The sequence below is a fragment of the Xiphophorus hellerii genome, chromosome 2, assembly GCF_003331165.1.
Source record: "Xiphophorus hellerii strain 12219 chromosome 2, Xiphophorus_hellerii-4.1, whole genome shotgun sequence".
NCBI lineage: Eukaryota > Metazoa > Chordata > Actinopteri > Cyprinodontiformes > Poeciliidae > Xiphophorus > Xiphophorus hellerii.
The window spans coordinates 24682741-24703845 of NC_045673.1; the positions used below are offsets into that span (position 1 = coordinate 24682741).

The 21105-nt window shown below is 40.2% G+C and overlaps 2 protein-coding genes across 4 annotated transcripts in view; one reads left to right on the forward strand and one right to left on the reverse strand.

Moving 5' to 3' along the window:
* Window positions 1-942: 942 nt before the first annotated feature.
* On the reverse strand, window positions 943-20075 carry plex9.2 (PML-like exon 9.2). Its single transcript, XM_032550064.1, has 6 exons — window positions 20007-20075; window positions 19512-19679; window positions 17720-18119; window positions 3705-3719; window positions 3530-3598; window positions 943-1867 (listed from the first exon to the last, which is right to left on the reverse strand). Exons 1-6 carry the CDS (start codon window positions 20073-20075, stop codon window positions 1236-1238), a joined length of 1353 nt encoding a protein of 450 aa, XP_032405955.1. The 3' UTR covers window positions 943-1235.
* LOC116736960 (transcription factor SOX-6-like) overlaps window positions 17550-21105 on the forward strand; it is a 154320-nt gene continuing 150764 nt past the window's right edge. Inside the window, exon 1 of one of the 3 annotated variants that reach the window (XM_032589872.1) lies at window positions 17550-18062. The gene's annotated coding sequence lies outside the window, so the exon portion shown is untranslated. The remainder of the gene's footprint in view (window positions 18063-21105) is intronic. The other 2 variants (XM_032589883.1, XM_032589863.1) reach the window with 2 other exon arrangements.

Genomic DNA, 21105 nt, shown 5'->3' on the forward strand with positions numbered 1-21105 from the left:
TTGTAAACAGGACTTCTCGGCAGCTTTCTTGAAACAATGACGTTCTCGCTACTTTTCTCGTATACCGAGACATAAACTCACTGGCTAGGAAACCATAATTCAGATAAACAACCAAACTGCCCGTATTAGGAGTCTGGAGGAGAGGCTAAGGCTAACAAGCCAAGACGAACGACCCTTATAGAGAGAATTCGGGGAAAAAAAAATCCTGTTTATAGTTTCCTGGAAGCCATGTTGGAGGTTCACCTTCAAGTAGAACAAAGAGACTAAACATACAAGCAGAGGAAGGGTAGCCTGATAAAACCAACCCCTTGTTATATGCTATTAGCTTCGTACAGAGGGCCTGGATGTTCAGCTATTGAGAAACGACTGCTTGCTGGAAGCGCAGACTCTGTTGACGTTTTAAATGTTACCCAATCCCAAACACTTGGCCGTGATGTATGTTCAAGAGCACAGCTTTGTACTTTCTGAGGTGTACTTATCATTTACACATGCACAAACAGCTGTTAAATACAGAAAATTATGACTAGAAATTATTTTAAGCCATTTTTGGCAAATTGCACTGCGCCAGTTCGATGCTATGAAGCTTACCCAAAATTGCCTGAACCATAAACAACCATCCTCCACTGCGGAGAGAAGTGCCAAACCAAACAAGACGGATGTTGATATTTATTCAATATCTGGAGACATGGCCAATGCAGACTTCACTTCCTGTGGTGCATACATATCAAGTCTCCCATTTTGGCTGGGAAACTACCGTTTTTTACCCCCTTTCCAGCTGTGCTCCCGCATTACTATTTTCCTGTAAAGATGCCATATCAAGTCATCGTCATCAGAATATTGTCTAATATGGATTGAACTCATCACCTTCTAAGATTAAAAAGCTGTGCCTGTTAAGAGGTTTGAATGCATCTGCTGCTCAAAAATCCACGCTACCGCTTGAAATTCTCTCCTGTACTTCAGGTTTATTTTATCTAAGTTTAAGAAAAACTTCTCATCACAAATAAAACAGTAAAACGTCAGGTAGATAATGCTGATTCTGCACGAGCTGCTGACTGAACGTCAAAGTGTGACCCATTTAGGTGTCAGATTTCAAAGAAAAACAACCGGATGTGAGGGAATCTATTCAACAATTACACTATTCATGAAAACTGTCCCACTTTCAGTTAGCGTTTCAGATCACCTATGTTTTGTCTAAGTTTTATATGTTTGTATGTTGACGTGTATCGGCTTCTCCGTTATGTCGTTTCTTTACTTTCCCCGTTTGTCTGAAATTCTCCAGCAGACGGCGACGTCCTTTTTGTCCTTTTGTTCCATGGTACAGTTGGTCTGCTGTCCATAGTACCCAAAGTAAACATATGCCTGCGGACAACTTCTGTTGTCGGCTGAAGGAAGCCATAGAGAGTCTTTAATGCTCTCACGTCCTCCAAAGCATCATGGGCCTTGTAGTTTATCCCCAGCAGTTCCCTGACAAGGTTCTCCTGGCCAAAGCTCTGCAGGCCACGGTCCCTCAGCAGCTCCCGAGCCAGAGGAAGAGTGTCCACGCAACCCGAAACGGAACCCTCAAACTGCGCTCTCAGGTCCAGCTCGTCGAGAGCCCGAGCCAGCAGGGGGCAGTCGAAGTTTCGGATGTTATGGCCGACAACAAGGGGTCGACCGAGCATTCGAAGAAAAGCGATGAAGGAGACCACGACCTCTCTGAGAGTGTTGGTGAAGACGAGGCGACGATCTAGGTAGAGTCTCTGTCCGCGGACCTTGAAGCCCGTGACTCTGGCCGCTCCTCGCTCAATGCGACAGCGGGGGACGACGTACAGGTTGAGCGAGTGGCCGCCGCTTACTGCGGCCAGTTGGATGATCTCGCAGTGTTGACCTGGACATTAGAAAGCATGTAGAGGTCAGGGCATGGCATCATTTGCTCTGGATTAGAAAGCTGCGATTCCATTAACCAGAAAACTGCGGCAATTAAAATTATGGAAATACATTTGCTTAATGGAAACATGGCAATATCGAAAAGACTCACGTTTTTTGATAACGTGTAGTCGGGTTTTTTTGGCCCATTAAAAACAATATTGTTATATCGAAACATTTCACATCACACAAGTCACGTGATCAACAATCGGATGTTAGTACTGGTGAAACGACAAAAACAATGGCTGAAGGAAGCAGTAGGAGGATGATGTGTTTTGTGTTCTTACTGTGAAACAGTTCATACAAAGCGTAGTTCAAACATGTTGAATCCATAGATCTTCTGTCAAAATCGCAGACTACAATTTCCCCAAAACGGCACATACACAGCTGCTCCCAAGTCTAAGGGGCTTATCGCGCCATCGCCTGAACGAGACACCAACGTCTCCGCTTATGGCTGATAGATGATGAGCGCCAGCACCACGGTTGAATTCTGGATATATTTCATGTAACCATTTCCATCCATTGCTGCCCCAACTTCTTTATTACTTACCACAACAAGGTTAGGGAACTGAGAAACCCTTCACTGTTGAAGGAAGGAAGTGCTTTGGCCTTCTTGCCCTTTGGCGACCCGTCCATCATAAAAATAAATGGATAGATAGGATAAATAAAATTAAATTAATTTAGATTAGGCACCCCCTTTGTTTTTTCCCCCCTTACTTCCAACTAATTTGTGCTCATTGCTTTCGTCTTTTTCTTTGCTTTATTTGTCATTTCCTTAGCTTTGCTAGCAACATTTCGACATTTGCTTTGGCTTCTTCAGGCTTTTGTGTTTTTCTGTTAAAATTTAGTTTAAGGGTTAAAACAGAAAACGTCAGAGATGTAAGAAGCTATTTGAAAGGAAGCTGGGCTTTTTAGGCCTCCAAGACGTGTCAGTTAATTCAAGCTACAAGGGAGCTTGTTTTCATGTTTTGTAAAACACTGTGTATATATATATATATATATATATATATATATATATACTAAAAAGCGAAACTTATTTTTTACACCGCCTTTTTAAAATGTTATTTTACTTGTCTTTATTTGAGCAAAGCTAAATGAAGACGATTCATAAAGTTAAGTTCCCTGCTTACCAGGAACTTAACTTTATGAATCGTCTTCATTTAGCTAAATAAATAAAGCTGATTCTGACAGCAGTAAAGTTAAAAATCAGACGTCTGCTTCAATGTTGTTCGGGCAGATTAATTCTTCGTAACACATCCAGGTCCCTCTTGAAAATGAGCTCTAGATCTCAACGGGGTTTACCTGGTTAAATAAAGGAAATAAATAATAATAATATAAAAACATCCTAAAGGATTTACCCCGCAGGCGACTGAAAGAGTCACACAACTTCACAGCTAGTTTTCATACTTCATAAACCTATTAGGTGCCAATTATCCCGGAGAGGTGTCACTTTTTACAGACATTTTCTCGTCTTTTTGGTCATTTTTAAACGATTAAAGAAGAACCAGGAAGTCTGAGCTTAGTATCTCAGGAAGACTTACTTTGTGTGACGCTACCGCTACGGGTTGTGTGCCTACAACTTGATCTTTACCATTTAATCCATTACTATAATAAGTTATCGTACCCAGGCCTGTAGTCTCCAGGTCGAAGAAAACTAGCGGATGTTGCTTGAAGTTTTCCTCTTCGTCTGTTTCTGGTTGCATCACGCGGAGACCAAAGTAAAGACATTCATTACTAAATATAAACCTGACCGCTGCTCCGAGATTTAGCTGCTGGAAAGGGTTGAATTAAAGCCTTACTGTAGTCGGGAAACGCTGTTCTAACAGCGACAGGCTACATTTCCCCGTCCGTGTTTTTTTTTTTTTTTCTTTTAAATTTCGCACCCGGAAACGGAAAGGTTTTCAAAATAAAGCCCTTGTTATTAAACTTCCGGCAGATTACAAATAAAAATCTTTCTTAGAGTATTGTAGTAAAATACTTTGTATTTTTTTTTTGTACTACAAAGTAGTAAAATATGAATGAAAATAACAATGATAAAAAAAGTTTAAACATCTTCAGCCTACATCAATGTGACATATTGGATAATTTAAGTGAAAATAAATTAATAAGACTTCTTCAATAACCTTTAAGCAATTTAACACAATTTAATTTAATTTGCTTTCAAGCAAAATATGAATGATAAAAAAAAGAATTTCAAAACTTTTTCAGAACATTTCATCCTGTGCAGTATAAATGAACATAAGAAACCTTTCTGTTTACATATTTGTACACCATTAGATGCATGATTTGTCACCCTTTTAGGTAAAATATGAATAAACAAAAAAAAATCTGTTCAAAACTTGCATCTTGTGTAAGATAAATATAAATAAATAAATACATAAATAAATAAATAAACCTAGTACCCTTCACATACAGATGTACACCTTTAAACTCATTCTTTGTTGATTCAGTTTTAATGACTTCATTGAAAAAAAATAACTGTCGTGAATTTATTATGCTGCTTTTGACCTACCTGATTTTCCTGTTATCAGAAAGAATAATTAGAATGATAACATCAGCATATTTGCAAAAGTGGGTAGAGTACCTAAAAATTAGACTCAAGAGTAGCAATACTTCAACATATTTGTATTCAAGTAAAAGAAAAAAGACATTCTGGAAGAAGAGTAAAAGTGTGTTTAGTAAAAAATATATTAACTGAGCAACATCTTATTTAATACTTTAAAATGATGTCATCACACAGACCAAAAATAACCAGACCAGAAGTTAAAAACACATACAAACAGATAACTACACATTATAAGAAAACAAAAATACTTCCCAAATATTTTGTTTTAAATATAAAACTGATCAAACTACAAACCCAATTCCAATGAAGTAGGGCGATTGCACAAAACAAGCGAAAACAGAATACAAAGATCTGCAAACACTTTTCAACCTCTATTCAATTCAACACTACAAAGACAAGATATTTAAAAGTCGAATGGTCATATTTTGCACTTCATAATAGTGATATACGGTACCATTGATTTTCTTTCCGATCCAATACTTAGTAAAATTAAAGCTGGTATTGGCAATACCGATATTTTGTGCAAACAATTTGTCTGCAGTAACAAAAAGTGGGTATGCACTGTATGCAACACATAACGGCGCTGATCTAGAGGGAGCACAAAGACTTTGTGGGGAATTTTTTTCTAGTTGGTACTTTCTGTACTTAACAGCTGTTTGTGGATGTATGAAATGATCAATAACAGAGGAACGGCACTGATTAGGCGCCCCTCCGCTACTTCACGCTCCCTCAGCTGAGTGAAGCTGACACCCCACCCACGTCAAAAAATTTGGCAAATAGTCTGAGTGGTTAGTGCTCCGTTTGTGCAGCTTTGGTTTCTGAAATATTAAAAATTATGTTTTAGGTCATCCAGAGTTCACCATCCCCCCCATGTTGCTCCAAAAAACCCAAACTGGGCTACTTTGTTAGTGCTCCGTCAGTGCATGTTTGTGCCGTTAAAACGGTCGTTTGTGCCGCTTTGGTTTTCGAGATATTAAAAATTGTTTTTTAGGTTATCCAGAGTTCACCATCCCCCCATGTTGCTCCAAAACAAACCTAAGTGTTGGCTACTGCTCATTATGAGATATTACATAATTTTCTTTCATACGCCAACTGACTTCACCTAAATTGGTGACTGTGGCCTGCTCTGGACATAACCACAAAGCAAGCAGTTATTCATTTCGGATGTTATTGTGTAAGTTAAATTCTGCAGATTTTCAGCTGTTGTACAATGTGTACCTTCTTTTGTTTTGAACTTCAATAAAGATTTAGAACCAGAAGAAATTTGTCTCATTTCAAGAAACTCGTTGCATTTAAAATATATTTACTGAATATTAAGTACATTACTTGGATGACCTTTGTTGAACCAGTGACGCTGCCGTGCACTTCCAGTTTTACTCTGCAAAAACTTTATTTGCTCAAGCAACTAGCATGTTAGCTATGGATTTTTTTTGTTGTTGTTGTTGTCGTTTTTTACCCTTTTGCTGCATAATCAGCAGAAAGTAAGTCAACAATGTGAATGTAATTGTTGAAACCACCTGCGAAACCAAAGCACAGTTGAACAGTCATACAAATTATACACATTACGCTACGGTCACGGCCGCATGTCCTGTCTTGACAGGATTCAATTATTGTGGAGAAAGTTATATTGGTGAGAAAACATTACTATCTAAAAACATTTCTTGAAATGAGACAAATTTCTTCTTGTTCTAAATCTTTATTGAAGTTCAAAACAAAAGAAGGTACACATTGTACAACAGCTGAAAATCTGCAGAATTTAACTTACACAATAACATACGAAATTAATAACTGCTTGCTTTGTGGTTATGTCCAGAGCAGGCCACAGTCATCAATTTAGGTGAAGTCAGTTGGCGTATGAAAGAAAATTATGTAATATCTCATAATGAGCAGTAGCCAACACTTAGGTTTGTTTTGGCGCAACATGGGGGGATGGTGAACTCTGGATAACCTAAAAAACAATTTTTAATATCTCGAAAACCAAAGCGGCACAAACGACCGTTTTAACGGCACAAACATGCACTAATGGAGCAATAACAAAGTAGCCCAGTTTGGGTTTTTTGGAGCAACATGGGGGGATGGTGACGTCATCGGCCAAAATTATAACTTTTAATATCTCGAAAACCAAAGCGGCACAAACGACCGTTTTAACGGCACAAACCTGCACAAACGGAGCACTAGCCACTCAGACTATTTGCTGAATTTTTTGACGTGGGTGGGGTGTCAGCTTCACTCAGCTCCTCCCCTCCCCTCCCACAAAAGTCGCTTGGGCACGCGCCCCATCGAGAACGCGCTGAAGCGCGGTTTTTTTTGTTTTGTTTTTTTTTTTAAATTTGAATGGGAGTAGTGGACTCGTCAACAACGAGCTACAGATGGTACGGCAGAAAAAAACCCTCTGAGGAACAAAACAGAAAACGGAAGAGGGGGAGGGATAAAGAAAAGCTTTTCAAAGCGGTTGAAAGACAGTAGGTAAGTAATGTCAGTGTATCAACAGGAGGGTTGTAAATATTCAAGTTAGCTTAAACTAGCCTAAAATGACAGGAGGCTGTAGCTGTATTGAACCGATACAGGACACGATTTGTTCCTTTTTTCTATAAACGTCTGAGAGACACGCTTATCACACACATCTCAACAATACGTGTAAATAAAATTGACCAAAATAAAACAGGAAATATTAAGGTCAGCTAAGTTGCTGTGGCGGGAGCTACAAAGGACCCCCCTCCCTACCCCCCCGACCCTTCACGGTTGCCTAGAGACGGACACGGCGCAGCCGCGGTGAGCTGCTATTAGCCCGCGTCTTTTTAAAATTTCCACCCGATACTTAACCGTCCATAGAAGCAAAACCTCTGGCAAAAATACAGATTTGAGTGGGAAGACACACATCCCAGACCCAGGCTGAACAATTTCAGAGAAGTTGAATACGGGCAGAGGCGAATCTAGAGGGGTGGCAGTTGCCACCTCAACTGAGAGCCTTTCCACCCCAGCTGGCGACTATGAATTCAAAAAATAGTTATAGCAAATCGGACATTAAGTGTATGAATCTCTTCTTTTCCTGCAAAATTGGATGCGACACAACGTAACCTGACACTTACTCCTAAGTAGTGGCAAGGGCGAGAGAAGCTGCTGCCTTGACATATATCAAGGCAGCAGCATTGATATATATGGATATTACTGGATTGGACATTACGCGAATTATCATGCCCATTGCTGTCCATTGAGTCAGGAATGTTGGTGGTCAGGAAAATACCACAATCACGCAAAGAATCTGAACAAAAGGATGCAATGTTTTGGTGTTAATTCAACACTATGACATATGCCATACATAACAAGGTTCAAGGGTTTCACATTTAACAGGAGAGGAAAAAGTTTTAATTTAAAGAAAATATTGAGAAAGTGAGCAGTGAGTCAACTATGCTAGCCTAACTGTTGCTGGCCTGCTATTGACTTTGGCAACCTTAATGTGCTGCGCATTTCGGTGTGTTTTGGTTCCATTAGCACTGAAATAAGAAAACCCACACACCAACTCATTAAGCAGACCAGGTTGTTGTAAAACATTTAGACTTAAAACCAGATTTAAGAGATTTCATAGGAAATAAATGAATAATTAGTTTATATATACAGATTACAAGAATGACTTGGGATATCAGTAAATTATATTTAGAATTTCTTGATATGCACTTTTTTAACTAACAGAGTTTTATTTGAAACAGGAAGTTTTACTGTGAGATGTTTTGTTTTGAAGGTTAGTCGTCTCAGCAGTCTTTTTCTGTTGATTTCTGTTGTTGTTTTCTCTGATTCGGTCCTCTGCAGTGTCTGCTCGGCTGCTACTTTTTTTCTTTGCTTTACTTATTAAACGATCAGAAAGGAAGACCAGCATCTCCATGATCATTTTTGAAGCTCCTGTCTCTACACAGGTGCTTAAATCAGCTAATCAACCCTGTGTTCAGGCGAATTTATTAATAATCACAATATAAAGCCGGATAACTTAATGTGACGGACTGAATGTCCCGTTTTGGTGTTTTTGCGTATTTTCTTGTGTGGGAAATGTTGTTTTTTTTGGTGTTGACTCCCCTGATAGGCTTGAAAGTAAAATCTCTGCTCTATCTGTTCGTTGAACTGTCTGCCGGTTGCCATGGGTACAGGTCCTCGCGGTAAGGTAATGCCGACACACAGAGCGATAATAAGCAGAATAGAAGTGGTTTTTACTGGTTTTGTTCTTCACCTGTTTTTCAGCTTTATTGTACCTTCATTGCGGCGCACTGCAACCACTGCAATTCCTAAAAGGAAGCGACAAAAACTGAACTAATTTCCTTCTTTGTTCGTAGAACTTGGTGGTATTTATAACAGTCGTCAAACTGTCGCCCTACTCTCATCGGGTGGAAGGGCCGCTGCAGTGACAGACATTATTTTATGGCTGCGTTTTTTTGTTTTAAAAAAGCAAACAAAAAACGTGATCCATAGAGCCATCGTTCATACATCGAGAACTCCAAACTTTTACTCCAATCAGAGTAGTATACATTAAACTCGTTTAATTAAGCAAGTGTAAAATGTCTGGTAAAAATGTACTCAAGTGCTGAGTAACTGATCATAACACCTGACTTGATATTCAAAATGTGTCCTCAGACAGCCAAAAGTATAAAAGTTATGTGAAAATTCTGGTATTGTAAAGAGCATTGCCAAAATATTTATAGCCCTAACAAAGGCTTTTAAAAGTAGGAAATATTTATGTATTTACTGTTAATCTCTTAGTATGATTTATTATTTAAATGTCCATTAAAATTAATTTGGCTAATACTATTATATATACAATAAAGTATAAACAAATAATCAAACCATAATAGTCCACTAAAGCCACAATAAGAAACTTAATCGATCGTAGCAAAATGTTCTGTACCATATCAGGCTCAGGAGATGACTGAGGGATGAAGAGACACTGGTGTCTGGTTCTTTAGGTTCTGATGGGTCTCCTGATCCATTCTGTCTGACATCATACAGCAGCACACTGCGCCAGGACGAACACATTTTTATAAATTGCCTGTATTCATCCTCACTGGTGTTGTTCAGCCTGGAATTTGCATTTTCCCACTGACGTCTGACGTCTTGTAAAGGTACAAGCGTTTTCAATATCAACATGTGGAGTAGCGTTATGGTACAGCATTACTCGAGAAATTCAGCGAAGTTCAGCGTAAAAAGTAGTGCAAAAAATATTTCTAAAGATAAAGGAAGATAAAGGACATATGTAAGTAGTCATATATACGGGAAGTCATAAGATGATTTAGATGAATATAGAATAGTATTTGTATTTCAACCGAATGTTACTGTTACTTTGTCTTGTAATGGCTATAGGTTCCATGCTTTTATTTTGGTAACATTATGTAAAGCGTAACTATAGTAACGGAACAACAGAGCTTCCGGAGAAGATTAATGGCAATCAAAGAAAAGGTTAACAGCAAGAAAGAAAAACCCATATAGGCAACTTAAATTTTAGCTTCAGTCAATAAGGGAACAAAGTAACGGCGATTGAAGTTTATTTAAGTTTCTTAATTTTGTGACTGCTTGATTAATTATTCATGAAAGGAATTATATCAATGTAACGAGCTATGCTTCATTAACGGTAAAAAAACGATTGTGATTTTTATTTCTCTTGTTTAGTTCTTACGGTGGTTGATGACAAGGACGGCTTTAATAAATCATCATTTTACCATCAGTTCCGGCCTTCTCAAAGTTGACTGAATGCTACAGTAAGAGCTTTGCCCTCGGCGGTCAGAGTTTCGCCTTCCGGACAGTAACAGCTTCACCTCGTCAACAAGAGCTTGACCGCCGCCTCACGCCGCACAACGCATTCTCAAGGACCCAAGGCAATACCCGCGACGTCCATGTTGAAATGTTGGAGGATGTATCAGAAGACAATATCAACGAACCACACAGTTTGGAGCCACTAACTCCAAACCAGCTGATCACAATGAAATCCTCAACGTCCCCCGGGACAGTTCTTTAAAGAGGACCCGTATGCCCAGAAACGATGGCGTCAAATGAAGCCTAGGCGCAAATTCAAACTGGAAGACTCTTTTATCCTCACCGGGACCCGTTAATTGAAGCGACCTGCCCACAATCGTCGACCTATCAACGCTGGACCAAGCCACGTCACGTCCAATCATCGACCAAGTCCCAGCTGATAAGGACCTTCATTCATGGTGTCCTTCGCTCTCCAGCCGAGCTCAACCCACCACCACCCCTTCTCCTCCATTCGCCCGGTCCTGAGGCCCGCACCCTTCTTCAACCTCCACCACCAGTGCCGGGCCCTGGGGGATGACGTTCCTAACAGCATCGGGAATGCTCATCTGAAGCCTATCGCTAACGCTGCTATAACCGTTATCCCCAGTCGGGGCCCGAGCGCCAAAGACTTTAAATTCAGTTTGTCAATAAACTCTTCTAATTGTCTTCTTATCTCCGTCTGAGTCTCTCCAGATTGAAATACAGTATCTACTGTATTGTACAGTATGTACTGTACTGTGTTTTTCAATGACTTGCCAAAGAAGTTCGCTGAGAAAGTTCCTCTTTCTGTAATCTGGGCTTCTTAGACCAGGATGAACTTTGTTGGAGAATGTTTTTTTCACTTTTTTCCAAAAAGAGACCTTAGGTCTTACATCCACTTTGCTCTGTGAGCTTTCTTCACTCATCTTTATTGAGCTGAGCTAAAACGTCCAAATGAATTTTGTGTTAACTGACTTGTTAACAACAGCACACAGTGAGCAAAAAATAGAAAGAATTACATGTAAATAACAGTCTTTTGCACCTTGTGTCGCATAATCTAAATCAATGTTGGGGAATAATTACAACTTTTTTAGATTTACAAAATCTTGGTTAGCCTTCATAGCGGGGGCTGAACCCCTACTATGAAGGATGTATCAGAAGACAATCTCAATGATCCACACAGTTTGGTGCCACTAACTCCAAACCATCTGATCACAATGAAAGCCTCAACTCCTCAACGTCCGCCGGGACAGTTCTTTGAAGAGGACCTGTATGCGCAGAAACGATAGCGTCAAATACAGTATCTACTCAAAGACTGCTTGTCAATCACTTGCCAAAGAAGTTCACTGAGAAAGTTCCTCTTTCTGTAATCTGGGCTTCTTAGACCAGGATGAACTTTGTTGGAGAATGTTTTTTTCACTTTTTTCCAAAAAGAGACCTTAGGTCTCACATCCACTTTGCTCTGTGAGCTTTCTTCACTCATCTTTATTGAGCTGAGCTAAAACGTCCAAATGAATTTTGTGTTAACTAGAAAGAATTACATGTAAACAACAGTCTTTTCCACCTTGTGTCGCGTAATCTAAATCAATGTTAGGGAATAATTAAAACTTTTTAAGATTTACAAAATCTCCGTTAACCTTCATAGCGGGGGCTGAACCCTGGTATTACACCAAGCACTAAAGCTAATATTAGCTGGCATTTTGCCAGTGGACATAAATACAGTAGTAACATTCTATTCACAAAATATAAACAGTAATACGTCCATCTTACTTGTGAAACTTTATCCCCTGAGATCTCACGTCAATAGTTTGTTGATATGAACAAAAATATCCGGCAGTGCTGAGGCGTCTGCTACAATCGGTAGTAGCCACCGGCTAGAATGAAACAAACGCACCCAAGCACAACGCTTTCATTCTATTTTCTGAGGTCGCTAGGCAACTCTGTCAAAAAGATAGTTCCATCATTCATCCAGTTTCAGGGCTGTCATGGAGGACACAAGGCAGTGGCCATTTTGAATTGGGTAGTTAAACAGCTTTTGTGCTGTTTAACTACCCAACAGGGAATAATTTGAGCTTTTGAGATTGGTTTCTTCGTTCCCAGGTCAGGCGAGAAACATGGTCCCTCCAGCATGTCCTGGGCCTTTCCCTGGGTCTCTTCCCGGTGGGATGTGCCGCTCGATGTGAAGTAACAGCAGCTCTCCTTTGAGTTCCTTCCAGATGGTGGGCAAAGTAGACACTTCCAGCTCTCCACACGAAGCTGTGGTGAGCTGGACATGTGAGCTCAGTCTTGAGGAGCTAGTATTGCTGTGTGGTGGAGATCAATCTCTGCACCTGCATCATGGCCGCTGCACTGCTGGTGAGAGGATGGCTCTTCAGAGGGCAGCTTTTTCAGTTAAAGCTTCACAGAGACTGAAATTGAGCAGAAATTGTCTCAGAATAAATTCAGTCACTGACTTAAATTAAGCATTTAAAAACCTCGCCAGGCCGCTGCAGGATGCCAGCAACCTTAGGCAGTTGAATTTCTTCTGCATATTTGTGAGATGTCTCATCACAAAGGATACCGCAGTTTTGTCAAATGCTGGTATTTCTGAATTAATCAGAGACAATGTAGCCCTTTCAGAATATCTTCTCTGAAGCTTATTTAAGATAACGCTACTCTGTTTTGGTATCTTATTTGGGCTGATATTGAGATCCTTACTTTCAAATTCAACCCAGATTTTTTCAAACAGCCTATTAGCGTTTGCCCTCAGGCAGTCATCGGACAGCCTTATGTTTGAGACATCCATTGTCTCATCCAACATTTTCTGGACAAGCAATTTCACAGCATGTTTTTTTGTTGGCTGGTTTCTCTGCCTTCTTTTTTTGGTTTTTGAGGCTTTCGTAAACCATGACCAACATTTATTGCAGATGCTAGAGGACATGGTGTGTTCAGGTTCAGCTAAGGGTTTTTTAAAACACTCCACTAGTGTTTCCATGGTTACTGGGTCATACACAGCAAAAAGAAAGACCAACTCTTTCGATTTACAATTAACTTTTTAAGTTAACCTATGAAAAATCTTTGGAACACTATCCTTGTCCTCTGGGGACACATACACGCACTGTCCTTGAAGTTCCCTCCAGACATGATCAAAATAGTATTGTTGCATATATTCAATACTCTCTGGAAGGCAGCATACCTTAGATTTTTTAAAAGCCAAATTGATCAAATTTTCAACTAATCCAAGTACAGAGGTTTTAGCTCTTTCTTCCTCTGCAATAGCTGCCTTGATCTTCAAAGACTGCTTGTCAAGCACATCTTTCTCTTCCACCAACACTTCCTCTGTCATTGACGTTCACTTGCTCAGACGTTTCAGAATCTAAGTCAGTCAGAGTCTCAATACAAGCTGCTTTCCACGACTGGATGACAAACTGGTTGCCAAACAGATATCTAAACAGGTTCCCAAACATCGTCAATCGTCATGTCACTGCAAGCACCTGGGTCATCTGGAAAGACTCTCCAATGTTGTCATGGAATGTCTTTAATAGAGGAATCTGAAAGTTCTTCCTCTAAAATAATCGGCAGACATTCCACTGGTTCCACTGGTTTTCGTCTGACAAAAACACCTCCACTGGACTGCTCTCTGATGCCCCTAACTCAGACGGAGTCTCCCCAGATGGACTTTGACATTCCACTGGCTCTGGAGATATTGCTGATGGTCTTTCTGTTTCACCAGTGTCTTGAAATGACTGACTTTCCTGAGTTTCTTTCAATGACTCCAGGGATTTGATAGACTCAGGACCAACCACTTTGTTGCTGCTACAAAACTTCCACATGATAAGAGTTAAACTTTTGGTAGTTTAATGTCACCTGAATCTTCTAAAAGAAGCAGCTGTCTCAGTTCACCAAGCTAAGAGCACACACTTGTTGGGCTACTTCTTTATTCAACAGATCTGTTGAGTGCGTCACAGACAGAACGCTTTGTGACGTCGGCACTGAGTTACGTCACATACGACATGCTCTGAAAGCTGTTTAGTGCGCATGCGCAAGGCTTCTAGGCGACAGAACATACGGAATAAATCAAAAGGGCAGCCCATTCTAATTCACAGCCGCTCACTTCCGGTCACTGTGGTCGACAAAAGACCCGGTCTACTACGTCTTTCGAGGGAGGCGGCTGCTCTTCGGTGACACTCCAGCCAAGTCTTTTGTTCCGTAGGTCAGTATTTACAGATTTGCTTGGTTACTAAACATAAAATTATTGAAAATTCAGCAAAAATACACAAATTAGTCCTCATGGAACCAGGTCCTTTTTTCTACATTATGCTATAGTGATGTTTTTGAAAGGATTACAATTTATATAATTTACCACAAGTTATTAGGGTTGTCTGATGTGTTTCCACAACATTTAGGTTGTATAATTGAATGTATTAAGGTGTCTGTTTCAGTTTTCCAGGTTGCACATGCAGTGTTTTTTACATTATAAATATATTTTGTCAAAAGATGTCTTTAAACTTTAACCATTCAGATAGGAAGTTTGTTGCAACCCTAAAAAGAAACGTGATTCCCGCCTCCCTCTCCGTTGTTAATTTTTCCCCCTAAACATAAACATACACTTGTGTTTAAAACAGGTATAAATTCACAGTCTTTTTAATAATGCAGTATGTGCTGATGTGGTGTTTTTAAACAGGGCCACACTGTATAAAAACCACGTGGGCGTGTGGTTATTCGACGCCACAGGTAGGCTCTATACATTTTTCTTTTTAATCAGATTGAATTGTATGTTTTTGTTTTTTATATTGTTGATTTTTATTGGATAGGGCTACACTAGATCTTCCAAGTTTGACTTTAGAGTGCTGGCTTATGCGATGCAGGTATGCAGTATTTTTAATTTGTCTTAGATTGAAGTGATTTCATAAGCATAATTTTGTATTTTTGTTTTTACAGTTTTATCACTGCTTCCTGCTGTCCTTTAGAGTTTGATTTTCTTTATTTTTGTTAGTCCACCCAGGGTTTGGATTGTTTGTCTTCCACTACTGCTGTATATGTGAGGGCAGGTTAACAATTTTCCATTTATTTTGTGTTTATTTTGTCCTCCGTCTCGTCTTTGGGTCACTTTCCTGAATACACACCTTCCATGTGGCTGTTAATCTTAAATATCTGAGACTTGATCCTGTTTGGAGTGTGATCTTTTGTTTGGATTGCATGTAAATCATTCTGCAGTGAATCAAGTGCATTATAAATTTGCAGTGAACAATTGTAGTGTTTTATGCGGGTTTGTCCGCCTGAAGTGGTGTTTGAATTCTGGTCGAATGTTATCAGATTGACAATGAATGGATGAAATTAACGGAAAATCCCCATATTTACGTAACAACATATATTGTGAACATTATTCTGGTTGCTGTTTATTACCCTTCGGCTTGACAGAGTCGTAACATTTGGTGTTTGGCGAACAAGTGACCTTTTTTTTTCTTTTTAATTTATTATTGTATGGTTTAAGTTGTAAAGGACAGCAAAGGCAGCAGGGTCGAGAGTTTCCGCTGGTGACAAGAGGCATAAATATGGACGTATCCAGTGACGCTGGAGCCAGGGATGAGCTCGATAAGCAGGCCATGTCGCAGCGAATAAAAGATCTGGAACTGCAGCTGGCGGCTTTTGACAGCAGCGGGCTCGGAAAGACCGTCAACGTCTTCAGGAGCTACAGAAACTGTAAGTGCAGCAGGACAAGAAACTGCCACTATTTTCAGGGAAACTGGACAGTGCAGAGTCGCTAACTTTCTACGAATGGATTGAATTGATGAGAGAGTAATCCAGATCACAAGGGGGTTGAAATGAAGTGTACAACAATAGTCTAAAATTTTACCCACTGTTCAGTTTTTATTTCATTTATTTATTTACTTTTAAAGAAATCTTAAGTTACTAGAATTAACTTTTATGTCTTCTTTTTTTTGTTTAGTTTCCCCACATGTGACTACAGAGATTACCTGGTTGACACTGCAAAACTCAATCTGGACTGTAAAATTTTGACAGAATGATCTGGATATGGTTTTGTAGATCATTCAGTAAAAGTGCAGGCTTTTCACTCACTACACCTGTATTGTTTTGTCTTAACTGTTATGCACATTACTTAACATGGTTGAACATGACAAAATGATCAGATTCATGGATTAGTGATGTCTCTTGAGCTTCATTTGACTTGTTTTTATGTCTTAATAGGACAAACAAAGCACAGGCAGAACATTTTTCCCCTATCTGCATAGGCTAAGCTGTTATTTTATAATAGCGGCAAGACTAATGCTAACGTCAAACGTGCTAGCAAGTTTAGCTTCTTAACTTTGAAGTAGCAAACGGTTTACACACCACCTTGTTGGAATCTTAAATCGTTTCTTGTTTTCTTTTACTATTTCAGATATTTTTTATGCTTTAATCATAGACACGTTATTAGTTTTAGTTACTTTTTAACATGGCGTGACGAATCATGTAAGCTAAATGAGCTCAGTACTTGGAATTTCACAAATTCACTTCGGCACGTTTATTTGTCAAGCTTAATAAGTACATTTCTGCCGCGGTATGCTGATTAAAATCATTCCAAAATAGCATGTAAAGCAACTGTTGAAGATGTGGCGTTTCATCACTGCACGACTAAAACCTGGCGAAAGGTGGCGCCAGAGTAAATCTAATAGCTCAGGAGCAGCTGACGCTCGTGCCGCTGACAGGACGCTCAAACTTCATTTCAGCAGCGCGAGCAGTTAATTGTTTCGGCGCTTTTTCTTCTTCTTTTTTTTTTTTTTTTGACATCCTGAAAAACAGTAAGTGTCCAAACATAATCGGGATGATGAGTTTTTATTACTTATAATTACTTATTTTTTTTGTAGACTACACTGAATCCCCATTTGGATTTTTAAAACTGTTCTGTTCTTATTATAAGTGATCAGCGATGAGCCAGTTTACGACATCAATTACTCCGTAAATTTCACAGGCGGAACATAACGGCGTGATTTCTTTCTTTCTTTTTTATTTTTATTTATTTTTTTTACATTTTTTAAATCTTTTTTTAAATTCTTGACAAAATAATAAAAATATTATTTTGTGAGCTTTAAGACAAAATGATGGACACACGTAGGGCTTGTCACACGCAGCCACACGCTGAATCTCTAAAAGACGAAGAAGAAATGTAAAGAAATAATAAATAGAGCGGTCGAAGTGGGAGAAAACCACCGACTCCCACTGTTCTCTGCAGTTGCAGGTAAATTTCTTGGAAGACCGTGAAACTAACGGGCAGGTCTGGATGAAGAGAGAGAGAGAGAGGGTGTGAGAAAGGAAGGGAGCGAGGAAGTGGGAGGGGGAGCAGGGGTTAGCCTACCGCTGCCTCTTTACCCAACATTGCCCTGCACTCTCACTGAAGCCTCCACATAGTGCCGGACGGGAAATAACCCGATAAATACTCTTCTTTATTTTTTTTTTAAATTATTTTTTTAAATTACTATTATTATTACTATTATTGTCACTGTGTAAATTAAAAACCTGGCAGCTCCCGGGGCGGAGCGTCACTCCTGACAGCGACGCAGAAACTCTCCTTGACACCGCACTCTTCTTCTTCTCCTCCTCGGCGCAGCGCAACCAGAGGGAGTTTACACCAAAAGTCCAGAGATGGTGACTTTACGCCCGGGATCAGAAGACAGCCCGAACTGAACTCCCCGGCCACTTTGCTTCTTCTCCTGCCCGCCGGCTCGTCATCATCATCATCATCATCATCATCTTCAACCCACGCCGACGAGTCCTCCGAAGTTTTGTTTTTGTTTCTGCTCTCTCTCTCTTTCGCGAGAGGGTGCGCGGCGCATGTGGAAGAAGAAGAAGTGAGTCCCAGGTAAGAGAGGCGTCCGGTCCGGTCCCGGTCCCGGTCCTCGTCCCGTTGGCTGCTTGGCTTTTTGTTTTTAGAAAAGACAAGAAAAAGAAACAGCGACAACAGCTGCAAATTCGGGCTGCATCGCGCCGCTTAAAATCCGCAGAGGTGGTTTTCAACAATACCCTGCACAAAAATAAGAGCAAAAAAAAAAAAAAAAGAAAATGTGGGGAGAAAAAAGAAAAAAAAAGCGACTCAAAAGTTTCACTTTAGGCACGAGACCGCAGTTTTTATCAGCTTTCTTCAACTCTCAAAACTTTTCCGCCAGGAATTCGTCGTAAAAGAAAACGTCTCACGATTAAGTTTAAAACGCGTTCTCCTTTTTTTTATTTTATCATTATTATTATTTTAATAATAACACTAGCAATAAAAACAGAAGGGTGTTCATTTGCGTGACTTTTCATTCCAGTCCGCGAACTCTTAAACAGAAACAATCGCATAATAAAAGCAGGATCCAAACCGCACAGATAGGAGCAGAAACTCACCGAACAGCAGCCCGAATTAAAGGTTGGCAGCTGGGGAGTTCATTTTCAAGCTCAGCTGCGACTACAAACACCAGCAAACTCTTTAGTTTTTTATTTTATTTTATTGTATTTATTTATTTTGCTTATTATTTATTAGAAGCAGAAATAAATGAGCTTCAGTGCTGTCTAAATTCCATCACAACATTTGTCGCAGGAGGAAAAAAAGATTTCATCTGCTGTGACTTGTTGTCATCATCATTATTATGATTATTATTATTATTATTATTACTATAAAAATAACTAAAGATCAGATTTGCGTTCATTTAGGCATTTCGGACTACTTCTTTTGGCACAAGCTCAGACTGATTCTAGTGACTTTGGACACAAAACTCTCAAGAAAAATCTCCTTAACGATACATTAAAAATTGAACGTCACACTCCATATAACAGCAGCTTATTTGAAAATTTTAGAAACTAATTCAATAAAAATAAAAAAAAAATAAAAAAAATATATATATATAGTTTGTTTGGGGGAAAAACACAAAAGAACGGTTTATGAAGACATATAAAATGTAAGCTAGAGTGTGTTTATATTTATTTATTGCAGTATGTCATGTATTCGTATTCTTATCCTTGCTTTATGAAAACTTTCTAAATCGTCTGGAATACACAGAGAGAAACGAAGGCTTCCATCTTGCGGTAGGTCACGCAGGTTTGACCCCGTGCGTTTTTTATCGTCTCTCAGTTAAATTTTTTTTGCGGTTTTAACTCTTGAGGTGATCAGAAAGAAAAGCAAAAAAAACCAAACCCACAATGGGTGTTCACGGCTGAAATCCGACAGTTTGAACTTGAGCTTCTAATCCCATGATCGTCCGGCTTTCAGCCCGACTCCCGTGAGGAGGACAAAGAGGTGGAGGAGGAGGAAGAGGCTTTGGTCCCTGGAGTTCACTGTAAGGATGATGGGACAGGACGGTGTGGGGGGGCCAGGGGCGTATGGGAGGACAAGGCGCACGGCGTGGCGGTGGAAAATGCGCGATAAAGGCACTTGGAGGGTGTTCCCCGTGTTCGGAGGCGCTACACCTCCGAGATAAGCCTCTGGCCGCCCGCAGATAAGAAGCTTTCAGAGTAACAGAGCGAAAGAGAGAGAAGGAGAAAGAGAGAGGGAGCTCACGCATGAAAGACAACAATGAGTTTTTAGAAAAACAAAAAACCCAAAACGCAGGTCCGGACAGCCGTGTCACTGACTCCTCATCCCGGCGGTTTTAATCACTTGTGGAAGTTGGGTGAGAATGCTCCATTTCCCAGGATTTACCCGCTGAATGCTTCCAGCTCATCCTTTCTTTTCTTTTCATTTCGTGCGCATCAAACCACCCTCTACCCCCCCCCCTTTTTTTCTCTTCTTCTTCTATTCAGACTTGTAATTGCCCCCCCCCCCACCCCTCACCACCTCCTCCTCCTCCCTACTGCTGCCCTGTTCAGGCCTGCCCCCCTCGCTGTCGCAGTAAATCACCATTCCCAACAAGTTGTTTAATTGTTTGGACTCTGGTAGAACAATTTATAGATACCCACCCTCCTGCTCCGTCCCACTGAGTCCACCCTCCACCCCCCCAGCACCCTCCAGCATGCACACCTCTGTTGTAAGTGAGAGTGTCTGTGAAAAACAATCTGACCCACTCTCCTATGGCATTTTGTTTGCAGCAGGTGCTGCAGGCTGAACTTCCCTCATAAGGTAAAGTGGCATTAGAGCGTCCAAATGGCAGACTTATATATAGGCTGCCGATTCAGCACATTGTTCCGAGGGGGGAGACCTGCTGTCCCCCCCACCTCCCCCATCTGCCCCTTTACTGCCTCCACCGCCACTCTTCTTCCTCCTCTGTGGGAACCAACAAGTGATCAGGCCTGTGTGGTCCATTGAAAGGCTGTTGAACATACGTCAGGGGCCTCCGGCCAGGGTGGGGCCCCTGCAGCTCCTCCAGAGCGCCTTTGCAGGAATTCAACACGAAACGATCCAGAACTGAGTCATGACCTGAGCCTGACTTTAGAAAAGGGTTATTAGGGGCAGTAGCCCAGGGCGGCAATTATTGGGGGGGGGGGCAACCCTAAATAATTTGTGTGTGCGTTTACAAACATTGCACCTCATGTTAAAGTCATGGGGTATTTGTTTTAATTAATTTAAAATTTAAAATATTTTATTAATATAAGCTACACTCAAATATTTGAAAATTATCTTATTTTTTGACTCATACAGACATTTTAAACTAACCAATTTGTACCTACAGTTGTCTAAGGCCCACCTAATCATCTGTACTCTGCATGAGTAAAAGATTATGCTTTTATTTTGTATTTTTTCTGAGATAGGGCACCAAAAGTGGCTCCTGCCCAGGGGCCCTAATTTTCCTGAATCTGGCGCTGTTAGGGACCTTATACATTACTGTGTGTCATGATATTTTGTGGTATTCTTGTGATGGCGATAACTATTGTTTTTACTACTTCTCAAGGAGAACAGCAATCATAGACACTCAAATACTAATAATATGTTTCTT

Bases quoted from the DNA above. Each gene is read 5' to 3' on its own strand.
- plex9.2 (XM_032550064.1), bottom strand. From the start codon at position 20,075: ATGGTGATTTACTGCGACAGCGAGGGGGGCAGGCCTGAACAGGGCAGC. The intron at 18,120-19,511 runs GTGAACTCCAGG...AAAAACAAAAAG, and splicing joins CCTGTCCCATCATCCTTACA to CCAAGCAGCCAACGGGACGA. The intron at 1,868-3,529 runs GTACGATAACTT...TCTAATGTCCAG, and splicing joins CCTGGAGACTACAGGCCTGG to GTCAACACTGCGAGATCATC.